The sequence below is a fragment of the Canis lupus genome, chromosome 18, assembly GCF_048164855.1.
Source record: "Canis lupus baileyi chromosome 18, mCanLup2.hap1, whole genome shotgun sequence".
NCBI classification, from domain to species: domain Eukaryota; kingdom Metazoa; phylum Chordata; class Mammalia; order Carnivora; family Canidae; genus Canis; species Canis lupus.
This window is the reverse complement of record NC_132855.1, coordinates 28,010,713-28,035,634: the sequence shown is the minus strand read 5'-3', so window position 1 is coordinate 28,035,634 and position 24,922 is coordinate 28,010,713. Positions and strand designations below refer to the sequence as shown.

Below are 24,922 nucleotides of genomic sequence, written 5' to 3'. Positions count from 1 at the left end.
GAATAAATTAACAAAATTTAAAAAACAAGAAACTCTTTATGAAAAAAAGAAGCTCTTTATGAAAAACAAGAAGGCACCCCTGAGGGGCTCTATCTCTAGTGGACCACAATTGCCTCAAGAAAATGCTTGTGAGTGTCCTGACTCCTTGGAGGGACAAGCGTGGGGAAGTTGCCAAGAGGAACCCATGTTCCAGCTCATCTTTCTTAGCAGAGCCTCCTGTGTACCTTTTTGAGTATGATGTGCAGTATGCCCACTGAGCTATCTTCATCTGTTGGTCATGAGAAATGCTCTCTCCCCAGTAAAACACATGCTCCTTCTCAAAAAAAAAAAAAAAAAAAAATTGCTGGCGCCCAGACAATAATGAACATTCAATGAATGATTATTGCATTTACATCTTTCAGGAAAGATATCATACTATATACATTTGTATTATGCTAACTTTCTGTCCTTTGGCCCTGCAAGATGTTTAATAAACCTTGTAGAGCAGATTCCTTGAGAAGGTGTAAAACCTCAAGCAGTTGCCAGAAAAGCTATATGAATGTTAAGAACCAAGAATCAGGATTAGAAATTTTAGGGTTAAAGATTCTACACTCAGCTCTCCTCATAGACCAGAGTAGACTCAACCTAATAGTTGATATGAGACTGGGTATAAACCTGAAGACAAGAATAGATCTTGTGGCTAAATAATGATTTAACTATATGTAATGATTAAAAGCGGGAAAGATAGACAGTAGGTGCTTGAAATACTTATCTTACTTAATTAAACTGAAAGCCAGAGAAAATAGAGTCCAAGCATATCTAGAAAATGTAGCAAAAAATATTTTTTCTGGGAAATAAACTTCTAGGGTTTAAAATAGTAAAGACTTTATGTTAAGACTCTTTGGTGTATTTTCCCAAATCCTAATTTTAACTCTTGTCCCATTGATCAAGAGAGAGATTGATCCATTGGTTTATGTTGCAAATGTTAACCAGTAGGGCAGAAAGGGTCAAAGAAAAGTAAAATACCATATGAATCCCAAAGAGAAGGGCAGGTTTATTTCTCACCCTATAAGTCTTTGTTTCTAAAAAGAAGAAAAAAAAGAAAAAGAAAAAGAGGAAAGGAATGGAGATGAAGGATGAGGTTAAAGTCTCACCTTGCACTCTACCTGTTAACACCTCATTGCTACATCATTAAGATGAGTAAGTGGAGGTTTAGAGTTCCAGACTTTATTTATTTCCCCTTAAATTCAAATGTCTTTCCAAGAGCTTCTGGACTTTGTATTATAATCTCCAGATACTTGGCAATAACTTCCAGCTACCATAACCTGTTTTATAATAATTTTTGCAGTGGTTTGTGGAGAAAATACTGTTAAAAGAGGAACAGTACTGTGGAACTAAAGTTAGATAATATTAAGAGATGAAGTAGTGAAAAATATTTAGCAACTAAATAAAATCTCTAGTCTTGAAAAATATGTTTTCACAGTGAGACGTATTTTTTGTGTCTGATATCCTTAATATATCTTTTATGTATTATGAAATTGTAGTTGGAAATATATTAAAACATTCAACAAAAGGATATAACAATTGTAAATATTTACGCACCCAAATGGGAGTACCCAAATACATAAAACAAACACAGAGGAAATAATCAATAGTAATAAAATAATAGTAGGGGACTTTAACACCCCATTTACATGGATGAGCAGGTCATCCAAACCGAAAATCAACAAGGAAACAGTAGCTTTGAATGACACATTGGACCAGATGGATTTAACAGACATATTCAGAACATTCCATCCTAAAACAGCGGAATACACATTCTTTTCGAGTGCACATGGAACATTCTCCAGAATAGATCACATATTAGGCCACAAAAGAAGCCTCAAGAAATTCAAAAAGATCAAAGTCATGCCATGTATCTTCTCTGGACATAATGCTATTAAGTTAGAAATCAACCACAAGAAAAACTCTGGAAAGCCCACATATACATAGAGATTACATAACATACTACTAAACAATGAATGGGTCAACCAAGAAATCAAAGAAGAAATAAAAAAATTACATGGAAACAAACAAAAATGAAAACACAACATCCCAAAACCTTTGGGATGCAGCAAAAGCAGTTCTAAGAGGGAAGCTTATAGCAATACAGCCTATCTTGAGAAGAAAAATCTCAAACAACTTAACCTTAACTCTAGAGTAGTTAGACAAAGAACAGCAAACAAAACCCAAAACCAGCAGTGGGAAGGAAATAATAGAGCAGAAATAAGTGATAAAAGAAACTAGAAACTACCGTAAAACAGATCAATGAAACCAAGAGCTGGTTCTTTGAAAAGATCAACAAAATCGATAAACCTAATCAGATTCATTAAAAAAAAAAATGGGAGAGAGAGAAAGGACTCAAATCACAAATAAAAAAGGAGAAATAACAACTAACAAAGAAATACAAACAGTTGTAAGGGAATATTTGGAATGTTACATGTGAACAAATTAGACAACCTAGAGCAAATCGATAAATTTCCTAGAAACCTATAACCTACTAAAACTGAAGAAGGGAGAAATAGAAAATTTGAACAGACTACTTATCAGCAAGGAGATTGAATCAGTAATAAAAAAATTCCCAACAAATAAATGTCCAGCACCAGACTGCTTCACAGGCAAATTCTACCAAACATTTATAGAAGAGTTAACCCTCTGCCAAGTAGGTCTAGAGGGGACATATGTCAACATAATAAAGGCTTTATATGAAAAACTCACAGCCCAGGCACCTGGGTGGCTTATTCGGTTAAGCGTCAGCCTTTGGCTCAGGTCATGATCCCAGGGGTTCTGGGATCCAGCCCTACATCAGGCTTCCTACTCAGTGGGGAAGCTGCTTCTCCCTTTCCCCTTACCCCTCCCTCATGCTTGCTTTCTGTCTCTTTTTCTCTCAAATAAATAAAATAGTAAAAAATAGAAATAAAAAACCCTATAGCCAATATCATACTCAATGGTAAAAAACTGAGAGGTTTCCCGCTAAGTCAGGAACAAGGTAAGGATGTTCACTCTCACCACTCTTATTCGGCATAGTACTGGAAATCCTATCCAAAGCAGTTAGATAACATAAAGAAATAAAAGGCATTTAAATTTGTAAGAAGGAAATAATTTGTCTAGAAACTGACAAATGAATTCAGTAAAGTTGCAGGATACTAAATCAATGTAAAATCTGTTGCATTCCTATGCACTAATAATGAAGCAGCCAGAGGTTAAGAAAACAGTCTCATTTATAATTGCACCCATATCAATAAAATATCTCAAAATAAACTTAACTAACGAGGTCAAAGACTTGTACTCTGAAAACTAATACTGATGAAAGATATTCAAGACAATGCAAAGAAATGGAAAGACATTCCATGCTTATGAGTTGGAAGAACAAATACTGTTAAAATGTCTATATATCTCAAATCAATCTACAGATTTAATGCAATCCCTATGAAAACACCAACAGCATTTTTCACTAGAACTAGAAGAAACAGACATAAGATTTGTATGGAACCACAAAAGACCTCAAATATCCAAAGTAGTCTTGAAAAAGAAAAATAAAACTGTAGGTATCACAAAGACTAGATTTCAAGTTATATTACAAAGTGGTTGTAATTAAAACAATATGGTACTGGCATAAAAATGGACCTAGAAATAAACTCACAATTATATGGTCAATTAATCTTTGACAAAGGAGGACTGAATATACGATGGGAAAAAGTATCTTCAACAAATGGTATTGGGAACACTGGACAGCTATGTGCAAAAGAAACCAGAGCATTTTCTTTCACTATACACAAAAATAAACTCAAAATGGATTAAAGACCTATATGTGAGACCTGAATCAATAAGAATCCCTTAAGAGAGCACAGACAGTAATTTCTCTGATGTCAGCCATAGCAACTTTTTTCCTGGATATGTCTCCGGAAGCAAGAGGATATAAAAGTACAAATAAACTATTGGTACTACATCAAAATAAAAGACTTCTGCACAGCAAACGAAACAATCAAGAAAACTAAAAGGCAACCTCCTAAATGGAACAAGATACAAATAGCATATCCAATAAAGGATTAGTATCCAAAATATATAATAAGAAGAACTGATACAGCTCAACACCTCAAAATGAACATTTCCTTTTAAAAATGGCAGAACACATGAACAGACATGTTTCCAAAGGAAACACACAGATGGTCAACAGGCATATGAAAAGATGCTCAACATCACTCATTATCAGGAAAATACATATCAAAACTACAATGAAATATGAAATAAGTGTTGGTGAGGATGTGGGAAAAAAAAGGGACCCTCTTGCACTATTAGTAGGAATGCAAACTGGTGTAGTCGCTGTGGCAAATAGCATGAAGGTTCCTTTAAAAATTAAAAATAGAACTATCCTATGATCTAGGAATCACACAACTGGATATTTATCCCCCCAAATCCCAAAAACGGTAATTCAAAGGGATACATGCACCCCCGTTTATTATAGCATTATTGACAATAGCCAAACTATGGATACAGCCCAAGTGTCCATTGATAGATGAATGGATGAAGATGTGGTATATATATATATATATACACAATGGAATATTATTCAGCCATAAAAAGAATGAAATCTTGCTATTTGCAACAACATGGATAGACGTAGAGGATATAATGCTGAGCAAAATAAGTCAGAAAAAGAAAAAAGAAAAATACTATGATCTCACTCATATGTGGAATTTAAGAAACAAAATAAATGAGCAAAGAAAAAAAAAGAGGGACAAACAAAGAAATAGACTTAACTGTAGAGAATAAACTGATGGTTACCAGAGGGGAGGTGGACAGGGGAACGGATGAAATAGGTGGTAAGGATTAAAGAGTATACTTGTGATGAAAAAGAAGAAAGAAAAGGAAGGGAGGGAAGGAGAATGAAAGGAAGGAAAGATATATACTAAACGGTTCCTGCTATGTAATAGGAACTTATATACTTGATACATCTGAATTTCAAAGACATGTCTTGTATATCTTTATATATTGAATGTTACTTTTTATGTCTGCCTGCTTTCCCTTCTGCCTTTCTACATGTATTCCTTTGGACTTTATTTAAAGATACTTATTCATCTTTTTTTTGTGCAAAATACTGTGCAGAAATATAAAGCTGATTAAGTTAAATATCTGTAGTAGAAGCACTTGCCAGTAGGAAGGTAAGGCATATAAAAGAAAAGAATACTAAAGAAATAAGGCTAAAAAAATTAAGGATTCCAAGGAGATCCACCACTTAGGTTCATCAAGCAAGACTTTATAATGGAGATAACTGACCTAGTTCTTACATCTGTTCATTTATTTATGTTTTTCAGTCATTCATTAAAAATACTTTTGAGGACCTACTATATCCAAGCATGTGTATAAACACTATGAGTTCAGAGATAAACACTATAACTCTGATCTTTGCTTTCATAGATCTCAGCAGATAGTGAAGAAAATGTACAATTAACAAGATTATATGACAATTACATAATTGTGATAAATGCTCTGAAGACCTAGAAGATACTATGAGGACATATAGTAGCAAACCTAATTTAGAGACATCATTTAGCCTTGAAAAGTGTATAGGAATTACCCAAATCAGGGCTGGAGTTATGGGGGGCAGGAAGGAAGAATTATGGGCATAGATGGAACATGATATATACATATCCCAAGGCTGGTGTGATTTTGATTGTTTTGAAGAATGGAAGGTGGGCCTTTGTGGGAAGAAGTACATGGAGAGAAAGCTGAAGAACTGGGGAGAGGCCTACCTATGCCTTGAGGAATTTTATTCTAATCAGTGATTAGATTAATCAATGTCTTTTTTTGAAGTAATTATATTGTCATGTCACCAAAATATTTAAGCAAAAGTAACTGTTATGTGGCAAAAAGAACAGAGTAAAAGTCAGGTAGCCAGTTACAAGGCTTTGTTTTAGGTGTTCAGATTAGAGACAATAATACCTTTGATTATGTATGGTTTTGGCTGGAGATCATCAAGTGATTCATGTTGTTTTTTGAAGGGAAAACACTACTTACTTCTTAGTTCTTTGGAGAGGGAGTTTCCAGAGGATACTAAGGTTTCTTGCTTGAGCAATGATGGATCATCATGTCCTTTACTGAAACGAGGGACAAAGTGTATGGTTTAAGATCATGAACTCAAGTCTGAGACATTCTCACTTTATAAAAACCATGAGACATCCAAATGGAGATTTTGGAGGGGCAATTGAATAGATAAGTGTGCAAGTATACTACTTAGAGGAATGAGCACTAAGAATGAAAATGTAAGTAAGGGGCATAGGATAGATTTTGAAGCCATTTTAGTATTAAGATTGGATATTATTTGGGCCAGCAAAGTGATGTTTTTTTCTTAGATATAATTTTTACCACATGGTTTCAAAATACATATGTTACTATTCTGCTTGATTTAGTACACTCAGAGAAATATTTTCCCTTTTGAGTAGCATTTCTCTAACATGAGATTGTGAGTGAAATAGAGAATAAAATGCATTAATTAAACTTACTTTACAACACAAATTACTGGCCTGTATCTGAATACAGTTACTTTTGCTCTTCAATTTTGGTCTTGGATTCTTCTGCCCTCACTCCATGCTTAGGCAGTTTTGTAAGTAACGTGTTTTTCCCCAAGGAATTGGATTAAGGGTGGAAATCTTTTCAGAATTAACCAGAGTTATAATTATCATCTAATTTGTTGCTTTAAAAAGCCCTATTTTATGTACCCAGAATAGTTTATTTCTTTTTTCTTTTAAAGGTTTTTTTAATTTATTCATGAGAGACACACAGAGAGAGGCAAAGACACAGTCAAAGGGAGAAGCGGGCTCCTCGTAGTGAGCCCGATGTGGAACTCGATCCCGGGACTGGGATCACACCCTGAGCCAAAGACAGATGCTCAACCACTGAGCCACCCAGGCATCCCCATAATAGTTTATTTCATCATATTTTTAAAAATCTTTCTCATCATAGGGTCTAACTAAAATATGAAATACGTGAACTCTTGATAATTTAAAAGCAGATTTTATTCATTAGGTATCTTTGGAATCTCTACTGAAGGTAGTGCAATTGACTTATTTTTTTCTTTTTCATTTTTTTTAGAGAAACACTTCAAATGTCCCACAGAATTGTAAGATCTACAGTGTCCATATTGATTACAGATTGGCATAAATTTTGAGAAAAGCACAGTAAGCAGGGAAGAAGCTCTTTCTGCACAACTCTGAAGCAGAATAGGCAAGCAGTTGGAAAGTTTTGTAGTTTAATGCAAGGCCTGCTCTAAAGTGAAGCTGGAATTACTTGCGAAATTAATTCATGATTTAGAGACTCAGCTCATTTTGTGGTTTTATTTTTTTTTTTATTTTTTATTTTTTTCATTTTGTGGTTTTAGTGATAAAATTTGGACCTTTACTGATTTGGATTATTTGTCTAAACATACTTCATAATGATTTAAGATACTGCTAAAATTATAGTATTTTTAAAAATTTGAAGTTTCTTACAATATTATCATCTTCGGGATGCCTGGGTGGCTCCGTGGTTAAGCATTTGCCTTCGGCCCAGGGCATGATCCTGGAGACCGGGGATCAAGTCCCACGGTCTCCTTGCTTGGAGCCTGCTTCTCCCTCTGCCTGTGTCTCTGCTTCTCTCTCTCTGTCTCTCATGAATAAATATATAAAATTTAAAAAAATATATTACCATCTTCATCACTATAAATTTACCAAGCTAGGATCTGAGTTCTGATTAATCCATAGGTTAAACTTTTTTTTTTTTTTTTTTTTGCATTTATATCCAGACATGAAGGACTAAACAGCTCTTATGGGCTAGGAATTTGCACATAAGAAATTGTATTATTTCTCTATTTGTAAATTTATTTTTAAAAGAATATCTTTTTTTTTTTTGGAGTAATTATATTGTCATGTAACTTGTATCATTACTTTGTATCATTACTCAGTCTTGTGCTATGTTTTCTTTGTCCTGAAGGAATTGCCTATGACCCTCTGATGCTGAAACACCAGTGCATTTGTGGCAATTCCACCACCCACCCTGAGCATGCTGGACGAATACAGAGCATCTGGTCACGGCTGCAAGAAACTGGGCTGCTAAATAAATGTGAGGTAATCCTAAATTGGCTACACTCTTTTATTTATTTAAATAAATCATATAAAGAGGCTAGTATTCATTTGGGTAGTAGTGGAAAAATATTAATGGTGAAACACAAACATCATGATTCATGAACTATCATTGATACTAGTAGCATAGCATTTATGTCCTGACTCTCGGCTGTGCACATAGTAGGGAGTCAGTCCATGTTGATTGACTGGGCAGCTGCATGATGTATGTGTGTTATTATTGCAACACTTTTAAGTATACATTGTAATATTACTGTTTCCAAATACGTATTATTTATTAAGTTAATATTCTGGGAAACTCTACAAACTGCTATGTGCTAAGTAGTTGTTATTTCTTATTATAAGCTATATAGTGAGCTCAGATGTATGCCAAATTTGCCTATGGAAATGACTAGATTTAACGATTATCCTCTTACCAAGAAAAGTCACTTCTTTTTATTGAAGTGGCTCATGTTCTTACATTTTTATGGTAGAGGTTTGAGTAATTTTATTTTATTGGTACTTCTTTAGACTCATTTTTGCAGATTCCTTTGGAGTCCCATCTTTCATTTAGAAAAATCTATTTCTTAAGCTTTCAAAGTAAAAATGATATCAATTCAAAAAGACTCCTATTGTCATATTTGCAAATTATGTAACAATCAGCAGCTATTTGACTTAGTTGCTATAAATGTCCATTGTTGCCTCAGATGCAATAACACCCTATATTGGAGTCTAAGACATTTTAAAAAACAGCTCCCATTTTTTTCCACATTACTTTAACATTTATTGATCATTGAACATACCTGAGTCTATCTTTATTATGTTCCACACATATTCTAGGAACTAGAATTACAGAATTTCACAAGACAAAGTCCTTGTTATTACAGACTGACAATTTAACATGTTGCTCTTTGGTTTTGTTGTCACTCTTTGCAGATCAGTGAAGGAAATCCAATCTAGTTCTCAGTAGTTTGGGAAGAATAAAGTGGATAATATTTTGACTATAGTTATATCCTGAGGAAACAGACATTGAGACTACATTGAATTCACTCTACTTTGATAAAAATTAAAAAGCTATCTTTTGCTATGACTTTTAATTAATTTTTGGCAACCCAAAATGTAGTCCAGAATATTCCTTTTGAAAGCCAATTTAGCTTAAAACACACCTGCAAAATAATTTAATTGATATAGGAATGTCAAAGCAGACAATATTTCTTAGAGTCATGTGCACTTGCCTGTATTTGATGGCCTGAGTTACATCAGTCTGATGCTGCTGCTTTGCAAAGCAGTAAAAATAACTGACTTTTGAATATACAAGTTATTCGTTCACTGCATTCATTTATAAGGATTATTATTTTCTTTATGGATTTTCTCTCTTGAAGATGAATAAAATATCTCATCTTACAGGATTATTTTCTTTACATCAAGACATAGATGTTTATGGTCATTCAGCAGGTTGAGATTATGAATGAATACACCAAAGTAGTGTGTACAGATTTAGTTTCACAAGTTTTATTATATGTTTGCAATAGAATCATCAAATGTTTTTGTATTTAAGGATATACTTTTGATTAAATGTATTCTTTACCTAGAAGCCCCAAATGAAGTAATTTGAGCTAGATTTATTTCTCTGATTCTTTCTTGAGTGAAATATTCATCTTTTCCCAATAGCATCCATATTATATAGCAGAAGGCTTTTTCATACTTTCTGATAAATTATAGCATTATCTTTAAGGTTTGTATGTTTTTGATAATGGAGTTTGGAGGCTGCCTCTGTCATCTACACAATCCCATATGGAGTAATGAAAGTAAACCAGGGGACTTATCTGTGGTGAACTGGTCTTAATAGACATTGATTCGTGTGAATATTCCTCTTTCACTTTTGCATCAACTATAGATGTTTTCCACCGTGGCATTCTTTCTGTGCTTCTCTGTCTAAGGCATTGCCATTTACATTTTTCTCACTTTCAGGTCTTTATTATATCCTGAAGTCTTACTTCAGCCACTCCAAATTAGCAGTTGCTGACCACAGTCTTCAAATGCATTGTTAGATTATGGTATTCCTTAAATCTATTACTGGAAGGAACACTGGTTAGGAAAGGAGCAAAGTGCAGAAATAGATGGACTGTAATATAGCTCATACTAGTCGTAACATTTAAAAAGCTGTTAGCCCTTTCTGATCAGTCTTCTTTTTCAGTTCCTCATACATCACATTATTTTAGTCCTATATTGTTTGAAAGCCTAAAATTCAATTTATGCAACAGCTCTGACTGATGTGATACAAGACCAAGGGTGAAATGTCAAGAAGTACAGTGAGGCTGATAGAATGACTGAGTCTAGCACCAAGCCAGTCAGCTAAATAACTGTCTCTTTGATAAACAGTCACACAATTACAAATAGTTCACTCAAAAGCAGATCAGCAGATTTGCTCATTATGAAGGCCAAGCACAAAAATATGATCCATAACTTCACAATAATATAAACAGACTATGTTTAGGTCTTTTTGCTAACATAGTTTGAAGACAGCTCACCAATTGTTTGACTTCTTAAGTGATGAAATTGTTTCCCATATATATTTATTTGCTCCTATATTATCAGGTTATCTATGACTTTATGCTGACATAATCATAAAATGGAATTTCTAAAACTATTAAACAATTTAAGCTACCTAGGAATTTGACGTTTCTTTGTATGTAAGTGATTTTGTATGTAAATTATTTTAAGTATATTCAAAATAAAATTTTAAAAATGATCCTTAACCAAACAAATATTACCCTTTCCCAGAGACTTTGAGGTTTTATATAAAATAAAACATAGTAACAAAAGGGATAAAACAGAACCACAAGAAACATAACTTACTTTTCTCCCTGATTATTTCTCTTGGAAGATTTGGGGAGAAAATAAAGAGGAAATATACAGAGATTATTTCAAACCAGTTAGCCCACTCAGAAATAGTAGAATCTACTTCCTTAGCCAGTACTCTCCCTAATAAATACAGCTAAAACAAAAGATATATGTTCATTGTGGATTTTGTTTTAAAGTTTTTGATTTGACAAGTTAAATCTAATGTACACATTTATTAATATATTATTAAACCATCTTGATACTAACCTGCTCAAGCCAATTTTTTTTAAAGTTTTGGTGATATGGAAGAGAAAAACCACAGAAACATAGAAATCAAACCTTTTAGCAATTCACCAAAACTATTACAATCAGTTGTCAAAAAATCAGGAGAAAAGTATACTATATGTGGGCAGCCCCGGTGGCCCAGCGGTTTAGCGCCCCCTCAGCCCAGGGTGTGATCCTGGAGACCCGAGATCAAGTCCCATGTCAGGCTCCCTGCATGGAGCCTGCTTCTCCCTCTGCCTCTGTCTCTGCCCCTCTCTCTCTCTGTGTCTGTCATGAATAAATAAATAAAATATTTTTTAAAAAAGTATACTATATGTGGCAAGTGGTCAGGTACATGGTGGGTACATTACTGGTTAAAGGGGCAAGAAGTTTCCTATATAGGCTAACAGGTTTCCTGGTTAGTGTTTATGAACCTTCTAAAGAAATCAGGGCCAGTGACAGTATCTTCCAATTGAACTTGACTTATTCACTCCAGGTGATAAAAATTCTGTTTCAACTTGGGTATGAATGAATATTTTCCAGCATGGCTGAAGGACTTACGGAGAATGAGACATTTCTTTCTAATTTGTGTAGGTAAGACTATTGGGAAAGTAAAGTTTAGCTCTGTTTGTTCCTGATTATGCCTAGAGCATGTATTCCTGAGAGGATAAAATCTGTGTGTCCAGGACTCCAGGGATATGAGTACCAGCCCTCATATCTAGGTTATCACTCTTTCCTAAGCAGTATAGACAAATTCCTGTGCTGGTTGTGAGCAGTAAGAACTTAGCTCAATTGTCTCAAAGGAGAGAGGATTTATTAGATTTCATAGAAAAGAATATAATCTAATAAGAATATAAGACCTAGAAGCTGGGTCAGTTTTTTACCCCCAAACATCCAGAAAGTTGATTTGCCCTGTTTGAACACTATCTTCCTGCCAGGTTTGTGTAGTCACCTATAGTTAGTGATAGCCTGTGCTTTCAGAGAAGGAATCAAGAGAGTTCTGGGGACATAACGCTGGCCAGCAAGCAGATACCTGTGGTTGGGTAAGTGGTATTCATTTATTGACTACAGTGGTGTTCAAATGTTAGCATATATCAGAATCATTAGGAATAGTAAGACACATTGCTGGGACCCAACCTCAGAATTTCACATTCAACAGTGGTAGAGTCCTTTTGGAGTGAGGTCTAAGAATTTGTGTTGCTAACATGTATCTGAGTAATCCTGTTGTTGCTGATCTCGCCACCACACTTTAAGAACAGGGATATATCCATTCAACAGTATATCAAAATTTTGAGTTTTGATATACTCCTGTGTTAGGAGGTGGAAATAAAATACTTAAGAAGATACATACCCTGCCTACAAGGAGGTTTCTACACCTGGTGAGATCAGCAGATATTAATCAAATGATCACATAAAGAAATATATAATTACAAAATCCCAAGAGGTTTTGAGTCTCTAGTTTATGTTGCAGTGATTTTTAAAGACTTAAACTGATTTAGTGTGGGGAAGAAATAAATGAGAATGACTGTGGTCTGCTGCCTCCATAGTCTTGACTGCATCAGAAGGGCCATCTGACCAAGAGATAGAAGTAAAAATACTTACCTGAGTTCAAGAAGGAAGTATCCCAGACCTGATGTTGAAGAGCTTGCCCTCCTTCTGTCTTTATTCACATTCATTTTCAGATTGCTGTTTCAGTGGCAAAAAAGGAAGGAGTCTCAATCTTTCTAGCATTCAGAGAAAAGTCAGCTTCCCTTCCTTCCCAACAAAATAATCAATTTTGCAATTAAACACTGATATTATAGAAAAGATGGTAATTTGAAAACATTTAAAGGCCTCTTTTGTCTCAGAATAATAGACTGATCCACAAATCAAACTTACAAATTGTGTCAGTTCATTTAGCAGTGTAGAAAAATTAATCAAAATGGATTCTTTCATGGGTTATTGCTCAACATTAGATTTGACCTTAGTCCTGCCATTAATTATCTGTATACTGTTGTCAAATCATTTAACCTTACTGATCTTTGGTTTCCCATGTGTAAGCTGAGGCTCTTAGGCAGATATTTGCTAGGATCTTTTCCAGCTCTGATATCATATGAAATTAGATGGCTAAGGAGTTCATTTGGAATGTAATACTTTCTTCGGTTAAGAGTAGATGAAATTTTTAGGATGTTTAGTAAACATACTGCTTTTTATTTTGTGAGCTATAGTGTAAATTGGTTGTGCTTAGTAGTCCTGATTAGCAGCCAGAGAAAACATTAGTCTTCATTATATTAGATTACAGTGGTTACGTGGGTTAACTTCTTTTGGCATGACGTGGCACTGTTTTTTAAAAGTTGAGGTGGTTAGTAGTCCTTCGTGCCAGTACTATTTAATTTTTTCCCCTATTGAATCATTCATATTTAGTGATTCTGTTGGGAGCAAAAAGCAAAATCAGCAGCTTTCTTGTCACCATAAAAAATCGATCTGGAAGGATCATTCGGTGTCCTCTTCAGGAACAAGCCCTTTGATTAGGTAGCCAGGTCTCTAAAACGTGTATGCCCTGAAGAAAAGAATGTGCTTTTCTGTGCTTGAAAAATCACAGAGAATGACCCATCATCTGTTAGAAATGCACTTGCAGTTGTTTTTCCAGAAGTGTTCATGACTCTCAGCCCCACCAAGCCACCCACAGACATTTGCTTGCTCTCACATTTGTTTTGAGAATAATAACATTTTATAATGCTTTTGTTGGATTACATATTATGTGGAATTTGCATTGGCTCTTTGTGACTAATATTGAATAACTTTGTTTCGCTTAATTCATAAGTAAAAACCATAAGCAGCATACTGTGCTGAAATGTTTAACTCTTTTATTCAAGTGCCAACACAAAGTAATTACAAAACAATTCTGGGACCTGAACCGAAGCTACTGTTGCCCCTTCTGGGACTTCCTCAGCAGTTCCAATGAGAAAAGTAGAGAGCAGATTTAATATAAAATCTTAAGATGCCAGGGAACTTAAGGCTAGGGTCCCACACTTTTCCTGCACATGACAGGTGATTTTAAAAGACCTTTTGAAAATCTAAATAAGGAAAATATAATACTCTTTGGAGAAATACTTTTGGAATGTGCAGGTTTTCTGACATCAGTGCTACAAAGTAGAGCTAACGATTGCAAGTTAATTCAATTAAACATTTGTTTTATAGAGTAATCTAACTAGATGGCAGCACATAACAGCTTACTGTTTTGTTTAGTTTGTAGAACATTTTGTGTGTGTGTTTGTGTCTAAGAATCTAACCACAAAGCAATAAGAGATTCAAACAAGGAGTCTTGTGAATTGTCTCTAAAGGAATGGCAGTCTTGAGAAGCCATACATATGACCTAGATGTGATGAGTAAACCAGGGTACATTATGTCATTATTCTGACAGAAATTTTTATATCATAGTGGAGTGGACTTAGGCAGATAAATACATTAAAATTGCTTGTGTAGCATGTAATTAGAATTAAGGTGATTTAGAATTTTTTTGTTTTAATTTTTATTTCTGCAAAAAAGGAAGCATTAATGTGGAAAACAACCAATAAAAGGAAATAAAATAGTTTGCTCTTCCGAGTCCATTTGGAAAGTGGTACAGGAGTTTTTTAAACAGCAGCATTAAGCTTATTAACAAAAATGAATAGTCACATGTTTTTTGACCATCTGAAAATTGCAGTGCTAAAGTAATACAAAATATTTATTTTGACAAAATTTGTTTTATATCTAATTACTGTTTTAAAAATCAGTGCTTTAGGGCAGCCCAGGTGGCTCAGCAGTTTAGTGCTGCCCTCAACCCAGGGGCCTGATCCTGGAGACCTGGGATTGAGTCCCACATCGGGATCCTTGCATGGAGCCTGCTTCTCTCTCTGCCTGTGTCTCTGCCTCTCTCCCTCTTTCTCTCTCTGTCTCTAATAAATAAAAAATCTTAAAAAAAAAATCATTGCTTTAACCCAAACCATTAAAATGTCCATTTACAGTTGTTTACAAAATAATTGTAATGTAGAAGATTCAGTCACATAAAATCATCAATATTGAGCAATTACACTAAACGGTAACATTTTCCCTTACTTTTTGATGAGCGTAATGCACTTGCAGTTGCTTTTGGTTTTGAAATGGGTGAAAATCAAATGTTAAAATATATATAGTATGTGTACTTTTTGCCACTTAGACCTTTATTAATGAATGAGATTTGCTGTTTCTCTGAAGTACTTTTACAATTGCTCTATGCACCTGAAATATTTTTAAATAAATTGTAATGAAGGAATCAAGTAGTTTTACAAGCAAGTAGAAACACTTGTTTTGAAGAACAGATCCTTTTTACTTCCCAACCTTTGCTGTGATAACCATTTATTGAAACTACTCTTTAGTCTGAAATGTGGGTCAGTACAGTGTTAGTATCCTGAATTTATCAAAGAGCAGAAAGAATGGACGGCTCCCTCTAACCTATAGTTCTGTACCTAGGATGCCCATTAAAATCCATGGGATGGTTCTAACTATCAAGATGCCTAGGCTGTCCCCAGACAAAGTTAACCAGAAGCTCTGGAGGTAGCACCCAGCAACAATACCTTTTAAACTTTCACAGCTGATTCTGAGGTGCAGATAATGTTAAAAATCACTGCAACTGAAACTCAGCTTCTTAACATAAGCTTAACGAGCTAGAGACAAAAAGGTGAATGGAGTCAAGTAGTTGGACATGGGAGAGTAACAGAAGCAGGCATTTACTTAAGAAACAAAGATAATATTAATTCATAAGTTTGATACACAAACATAAAAATTGGGGAAAGTGTTCATTATTTTGAAATTATCATAGTGTAAGAATATTCATATTTTTCAAAAAATATTCATATTTTCAATTATGATTAAACATATAAGAAATTGGCTTTGAAGAATAGCTAGTATTCTTTTGAAGATCTTCATAGTGAGATCTCTTTCCTCAGCCATACTGATTTATTTCCCCAACTATTATATTTGCTTACTTGAGGCAAATCTTTAATGGATATTTTGTTGAATTTTTGTGTATAAGATGACTTCACATAGTGAGGCCGGGGGGGGGGGCATGATGGTAGAGGAGCAGGGTCCTCACCTCCCCCAGCCCCACCTACTTACCTAGATAACTTTCAAATCATCCTGAACACCTACAAATTTGACCTGAGATTCAAAGAGAGAATAGCTGGAACGCTACAGAGAGAAGGGTTTTTGCTTTTAGCAAGGAAGGAAGGTGGGAAAAAATAAAAAAAAGAATCAAGTGGAGGAGCCAGGCTAAGGAGGGCCATGAGAGCCTCTGGGACAGGAAAGCCCAGTGCCAGAGAAGCAGGAACTTTATTAAAAATCTGCACTGGATTCTTCCGGAACTGAAAGGTACTTAGCAGGGAAACCAGGCAGGATCCCCGGGGGGGGTTGGGGGGGGCAGTGGAGCCCCCAGGCTCCAGGGGTCACTAACAGAGGAGGTGTGCCCCGGGGGAAAGTGCCCCACACACCGTGGACCGAGTTCGGTAAAGGGCTGGAGTGTGTTTGGTGGGGCCTCGGGAGCAGCTCAGGCTGCAGCTCCGGGGGAGGGTTCTGTTCCCTGCTGGAAATCTCCAGGGGAAGTCGAGGGATTTAAGAACTAGAGGGTACCCCTCCTTTTTCTCCCCCCTTTTCCAGTACAACTCATTTTTATATCAGACTGTAAATTTCCATTATTTTTTCTCTTTCTCCACCTTAACTACAATATTTTAGCACTTCTTCATTTTTAAGTTTCTTCCTTTTTGACTTTCATATTTCTACAATTACATGTCTTAGTTGTATTTTCCACTTCTCGATTCCCTTCAACATACTCAGTTCAATTATGGGAGATATACGAGATATGTTTTTGTTTGTTTGTTTGTTTTCTTTGCCCCATTTTGTTCTACAATGGTAGAAGTTAATACCTTCTAAAACATGACCAGCATGCCCCCAGAACCAAGTGGTATACCATGCTGGTTCATTCTGTGAGATTCCTCATTCCCATTCTGCCCGCCCCCACCTTTTATTCATTTGTGTTTTGGTGGTCAGTGCTGGGGCTTTCTACAAGTATTGCTTGTTTATATAAATTTGGGACTGCGCATCTTCTACATACAGAACTTAATACACTCAGAACCAAAAGGATCACCTTCTAGGACCCCTCAGGTAGACTACATTCTCTCTCCACTACAACTTCTTCACCCCCATCATCTCCCAGCAGCCCCTTTTTTCTTTCTTTTCTCTTTTTTCTCTTTACTTTTACTTTTTCTCTTCTTTTTTTCTTCTTCTTTGGGATTCTTGGCCTTTTATTTTTACTACTTTCGTTTAAAATTTGTTTTACACTTTAGTGGTCCTTTTATTTTGTTCTGAACTTTGTTTTCATTTTTGGTCTCTGACCTCGTCAGAATCATATAGGGTGAAATTTACTTAGGTCGTGGTTGATATTCTTGATGCATCCCACTCATACAGCCACTCTGTACTGAACAAAATGACTAGAAGGAAGAATTCACCACAAAAAGAAAGAATCATAAACAGTACTCTGCCACAGAGTTACAGAGTATGGATTACAATTCAATGTCAGAAAGCCAATTCAAAAGCACAATTATAAAGCTACTGTGACTCTGGAAAAAAGCATAAAGGATTCAAGAGACTTCATGACTGCAGAATTTAGATCTAATCAGGCAAAAATTAAAAATCAATTAAATGAGATGTAATCCAAACTGGAGGTCCTAATGGTGAGGGTTAATGAGGTGGAAGAAAGAGTGAGTGACATAGAAGACAAGTTGATGGCAAGGAAGGAAGATAAGGAAAAAAGAAAAACAATTAAAAGACCATGAGGAAAGGTTAAGGGAAATAAATGATAGCCTCAGAAGGAAGAATCTATGTATAATTGGGGTTCCAGAAAATGCCGAGAGGGACAGAGGGTCAGAAAGCACATTTGAACAAATCATAGCAGAGAACTTTCCTAATTTGGGGAGGGAAACAGGCATTCAGATCCAGGAGATAGAGAGGTCCCCCCCAAAATTAATAAAAAACGTTCAACACCTTAACATTTAATAGTGAAACTTGTAAATTCCAAAGACAAAGAGAAAATCCTTAACAGCAAGAGACAAGAGTTTCTTAACTTATATGGCGAGAAATATTAGATTAACAGCAGACCTCTCCACCGAGACCTGGCAGGCCAGAAAGGGCTGGAAGGATATATTCAGGGTCCTAAATGAGAAGAACATGCAGCCGAGAATACTCTATCCAGCAAGACTCTCATTCAGAATAGAAGGAGACATAAAGAGCTTCCAAGATAGGCAGAAACTGAAAGAATATCTGACCACCAAACCAGCTCTGCAAGAAATATTAAGGGGGACCCTGTAAAAGAAAGAGGACGCCCAAAGAAATAATCCACAAAAACAGGGACTGAATAGGTATTATGATGACACTAAATTCGTATCTTTCAATAGTTACTCTGAACATGAATGGGCTAAATGATCCCATTAAAAGATGCAGGGTTTTGGACTGTATAAAAAAGCAAGACCCATCTATTTTCTGTCTGTAAGAGACATGTTTTAGACCTAAGGACACCTCCAGCCTGAAAATGAAAGGTTGGAGAACCATTTACCCTTCAAATGGTCCTCAAAAGAAAGCTGGGGTAGCAATCCTCATATCAGATCAATTAAAGTTTATCCCAAAGACTGTAGTAAGAGATGAAGAGGGACACTATATCATACTTAAAGGGTCTATCCAACAAGAAGACCTAACAATCCTGAATATTTATGCCCCTAATGTGGGAGCTGCCAAGTTTATCAATCAATTAATAACCAAAGACATATTTAGATAATATACACTAATAGTAGGAGACTTTAACACGGCACTTTCTGCAAATGACAGATCTTCTAAGCACAACATCACCGAAGAAACAAGGGCTTTAAATGATACACTGGACCAGGTGGATTTCACAGATATATACAGAACTTTCCATCAGAATGCAACTGAATACACATTCTTCTCAAGTGCACATGGAACTTTCTCCAGAATAGACCTCATACTGGGTCACAAATCAGGTCTCAACTGATACTAGAAGATTGGGATTGTCCCCTGCATATTTTCAGACCTCAATGCTTTGAGACTAGAACTCAATCACAAGAAGAAATTTGGAAGAAACTCAAACATGTGGAGATTAAAGAGCATCCTACTAAAAGACGAAAGGGTCAACCAGGAAATTAGAGAAGAATTAAAAAGACTCATGGAAACTAATGAAAATGAAGATACAACTGTTCAAAGTCTTTGGGATACATCAAAAGCAGTCCAAGAGGGAAATACATCACAATACAAGCCTCTCTCAAAAAATTGGATAAAACTCAAATACACAAGCTAAACTTGCACATAAAGGAACTGGAGAAAGAACAGCAAATAAAACCTACACCAACCAGAAGAAGAGAGATAATAGAGATTTGAGCAGAACTCGATGAAATAGAGATTAGAAGAACTGTAGAACAGATCAACAAAACCAGGAGTTGGTTCTTTGAAAGAATTAATAAGCTAGATAAACCATTAGCCAGCCTTATTAAAAAGAAAAAAAGACTCAAATTAATAAAATCATGAATGAAAGAGGAGAGACCACAACCAATACTAAGGAAATACAAATGATTTTAAAAAAACATTATGAGCAGCTATATACCAATAAATTAGGCAATTTAGAAGAAATGGACACATTTCTGGAAAACCACAAACTTCCAAAACTGGAACAGGAGGAAAAAGAAAACCTGAACAGGCCAATAACCATGGAAGAAATTGAATCAGTCATCAAAAACTTCCCAAGACACAAAAGTCCAGGCCCCAGATGGCTTCCCAGGGGAATTCTATCAAACATTTAAAGAAGAAACAATACCTATTCTACTAAAGCTGTTCCAAAGGATAGAAAGGGATGGAATACTTCCAAACTCGTTCTATGAGGCCAGCATCACCTTAATTCCAAAACCAGACAAAGACCCCACCAAAAAGAAGAATTATAGACCAATATCCCTGATGAACACAGATGCAGAAATTCTAAGCAAGATACTAGCCAATAGGATCCAACAGTACATTAAGAAGCTTATTCACCATGACCAAGTAGGATTTATCCCCGGGATGCAAGGCTGGTTCAACACTTGTAAAACAATCAATGTGATAGATCACATCAACAAGAGAACAAACAAGAACCATATGATCCACTCAATAGATTAAGGGAAAGCATTTGACAAAATACAGCATCCATTCCTGATCAAAACTCTTCAGAGTGTAGGATAGAGGGAACATTCCTCAGCATCTTAAAAGCTGTCTATGAAAAGCCCACAGCAAATATCATTCTCATTGAGAAAAAACTAAGAGCCTTTCCCCTAAGATTGGAAACACGGCAGGGGTGTCCACTCTCACCACTGCTATTCGACATAGTACTAGAAGTCCTAGCCTCAGCAATCAGACAATACAAAGAAATAAAAGGCATTCAAATTGGCAAAGAAGTCAAACTCTCCCTCTTCGCAGATGACATGATACTGCACATAGAAAACCCAAAAGGCTCCACCCCAAAATTGCTAGAACTCATACAGCAATTCAGTAGTGTGGCAGGATACAAAATCAGTGCACAGAAATCAGTGGCATTTCTATACACTAACAATGAGACTGAAGAAAGAGAAATTAAGGAGTCAATCCCATTTATAATTGCACCCAAAAGCATAAGATACCTCAGAATAAACCTAACCAAAGAGGTAAAGGATCTGTACCCTAAAAACTACAGAATACTTGTGAAAGAAATTGAGGAAGACACAAAGAAATGGAAAAATATTCCATGCTCATGGATTAGAAGAATTAATATTGTGAAAATGTCTATGCTACTGAGGGCAATTTACACATTCAATGCAATCCCTATCAAAATACCATGGACTTTTTCACATAATTGGAACAAATAATCTTAAAATTTATGTGGAAGTAGAAAAAACCCCTAATAGCCTGGAGAATATTGAAAAAGAAAACCAGAGCCGGGGGCATCAGAATGCTGGATTTCAGGTTGTATTACAAAGCTGTGATCATCAAGACAGTGTGATACTGGCACAAAAACAGACACATAGATCAATGGAATAGAATAAAGAACCCAGAAATGGGCCCTCAACTCTATGGCCAACTAATATTTGACAAAGCAGGAAAGATCATCCATTGGAAAAAGGACAGTCTCTTCAATAAATGGTGCTGGGAAAATTGGACAGCCAAGTGCAGAAGAATGAAACTAGACCGTTCTCTTACACCATACACAAAGATAAACTGAAAATGGATGAAAGATCTAAATGTGAGGCAAGAATCCATCAAAATTCTAGAGGAGAACACAGGCAACACCCTTTTTGAACTTGGCCACAGCAACTTCTTGCAAGATACATCTATGAAGGCAAGGGAAACAAAAGCTAAATGAACTATTGGGACTTCATCAAGATAAAAAGCTTCTGACAGCAAGAGAAACAGTCAACAAAACTAAAAAATAACTTACAGAATGGGAGAAGATATTTGCAAATGGCATATCAGATAAAGGGCCAGTATCCAAGATCTATAAAGAACTTCTTAAACTCAACAGCGAAGAAACAAACAATCCAATCAGGAAATGGGCAAAAGACATGAACAAAAATTTCACCAAAGATTTCCTACACATGGGGGATCCCTTGGTGGCTCGGTGATCCCTGGGTGGCTTTGGCCCAGGGCGTGATCCTGGAGTCCCAGGATGGAGTCCCACATTGGGCTCCCTGCATGGGGCCTGTTTCTCCTCTGCCTGTGTCTCTGTCTCTCTCTATCTGTGTCTCTCATGAATAAATAAATAAATCTAAAAAAAAAAAAAGGAAGAAGAAGAAGAAGAAAAAGAAGACCTACACATGGCCAACAGGCACATGAGGAAATGCTCCGCATCACTTGCCATCAGGGTAATACAAATCAAAACCACAATGAGATACCACCTCACACCAGTGAGAATGGGGAAAATTAACAAGAAAAGAAACAGCAAATGTTGGAGAGGATGTGGAGAAAGGGGAACCCTCTTGCACTGTTGGTGGGAATGTGAACTGGTAGAGCCACTCTGGAAAACTATGTGGAGGTTCCTCAAAGAGTTAAAAATAGAGCTACCCTATGACCCAACTATTGCACTACTGGAGATTTACCCCAAAGATACAGATACGGTGAAAAGCCGAGACACTTGCACCCCAATGTTTATAGCAGCAATGTCCACAGTAGAACCAATGTCCTTCCAAACTGTGGAAGGAGCCTCAGTGTCCATTGAAAGATGAATGGATAAAGAAGATGTGGTACCTGTATACAGTGGAATATTACTCAGCTATTTGAAATGATGAATACCCACCATTTGCTTCAGTGTGTATGGAACTGGAGAGTATTATGCTAAGTGAAGTAAGTCAATTGGAGAAGGACAATCATTATATGGTTCCAGTCATACAGGGAATATAAAAAGTAGTGAAAGGGATTATAGGGGAAAGGAGAGAAAATGAGTGGGAAATATCAGAGAGGGAGACAAACTATGAGAGACTCCTAACTCTGGGAAATGAACAAGGGGTAGTGGAAGGGGAGGTGGCAGGGGGATGGGGTGACTGGATGATGAGCACTGAGGAGGGCAATTGACAGGATGAGCACTGGGTGTTATACTATATGTTGGCAACTTGAACTCCAATAAAAATATACAAAATATACAAAAAAAAAAAAACACCTTGCTGTTCTGGTCAGGTAAAGAAAAAAAAAGATTATTTCACATAAAATCTTATTTGTTTTAAAGCTAAAAGGAGTCTTCAAAGTAATTTGTCAAACCTCCTAATGTTTGTAAATAGAGAAACAAAGATCCAGAAACACGCCTCATAGCTTGCCTATGTGCATGTTAAAGATAGATGAGAGTTAGAACCTAGAACTCAGGGCTCCTGACTTGTAGCTTATTTTCTTTTTGTGTGACTGACAGAAAGGACCACAAGCCTGTTGGGCTGCCTGTCTGCTTAATTGCCTCCTTCCTTCTTTTACTCCCCTTTCTTTATAAGGAAAAGATTATTAGACCACGTGGAATATATAGAAGGAAAGAATGCAGTTGTAAGTAGGGGATTGAAACTATCCTTTATGTAAAATTTAAAGAAACAATTGATTGTAGCATTTGAAAACTCCAGTGGGTACATGTGGGCATGAGCAATGAGACCAGATTTTTGAATTTAAAAGAGAGAAGTATATGAAGAAAAATGAACAGGCTGTGAACTGATCCATTAAATATTAAGTATGGAATTTGTAACAGAAGGTAACTTTGACACTCCTAAGTCATTTATGATTCTTCAACTTTTGAAGTCTACAACCCTATGAATTTTTGTAGAAAAAAATAAAAAAGCATCCTTATGTTTAGGGACACTGGATGAAATATCTTCAGAAAATGAAATATTTCAGGGGAAATTGTTCCCTAATATGTCACCACTTTGAAAATGATTAAAGAAAATGGGGTCTCCCCCAGCAGAGGCAGGTACTTTGACTTGTCAAATTTAAGTTGGACATTTTCTCTTAGTTTGGAACTGCCACAAAATGAGCCCTTTCATGTCCTCAATAATACCAAACCAATGCAATCCATCTGTTCTGCTAAATTATTTCTAGTTCCCTAACCAAAGGCACTGCTTTTTCATGCATTTTATCATGATTTTATGCCCTTTATTATATTTTACAAAAGGTTCTGATTCCTCCAGGGCCAATGAGAACTGATTAGGACACTGGCCTCAATCCAGGCTTTGAACACAGGAGGGGAAGGAATAGAACTGTTTCCTTTTTCCCCTGCTCCTTCGCAGAAAAAAAAAAAAATGAATGTATACCGTGTGTGTGCTCTGTGTGTGGGTGGGTGTGGGTAGAGTGAATTTTATCCTGTCACAGTATGACTTTGTAGATCATGTTCAGAACATTCCTTCTATAATCAGGTTGCATTAACGGGCTTTATTTCAGAAAGACTATTTCTTTAGGAAAGAACCATGGTATATTGGGAGACTCAATGATATGGTCATTTTAAATAACTTTGGTCAAACTTCAAACCTGAATGTGGACTATTTGGGGCTCTGAACTAAATAAGATCATATACCCTAGGTACTTAGCACTGAGAATTGGCACTCTGCGCATTAATTCCTTTTCTACTCTCGGAGAAGAACTGCTTGAATGCAAGTCATAGAGAATGTAAATATAATAATGAATACATCCTATATCACTGGGTTTCTTTACTAAGAAGATGAAAGAAGAGCTATAAACTTTGTTTCCTAAGCCTTAAGGTATTTAAGACCTATATTTGGATTTGAAGTAAGAGAGACCCAGAAGAATGCCACACCTTGTATGCATTGAGTGTCCAGACATACTCAGAATTCTCAGAAACCCTTTTTGGTCAGAATCGTAGATAACTTTAGATAGACATCCTGCATGCTAAGTATCTCTGAGAACGGAAATCAGTATCTTCCTAATTTATGATTATCAGAGCACTTTATCCTATTTCATGACTCATTATGCTGTTGACCTTTGACTCAGGAGAGCATCATGAGAGAGAAATGAAGGAACAAAGGCTACACAGGAAATAGAAAAATATGGGAAGAGCTTAAATGAAAATATCTATATTTAAGCATAAACATATAACATGATAAATTGCTGATGATAATACCAGAAATGAGAACTGTTGGAAACCTCAAATTGAGAGGAAA

At 36.0% G+C, this 24,922-nt stretch overlaps 1 protein-coding gene across 23 annotated transcripts in view; it reads left to right on the top strand.

Moving 5' to 3' along the window:
• HDAC9 (histone deacetylase 9) overlaps positions 1-24,922 on the top strand; it is a 911,611-nt gene that overhangs the window by 631,030 nt on the left and 255,659 nt on the right. For all 23 annotated transcript variants that reach the window (XM_072783863.1, XM_072783864.1, XM_072783866.1 and 20 more), the window contains one exon: positions 7,987-8,120. In XM_072783863.1, the coding sequence (XP_072639964.1) occupies positions 7,987-8,120 (134 nt within the window). The remainder of the gene's footprint in view (positions 1-7,986; positions 8,121-24,922) is intronic.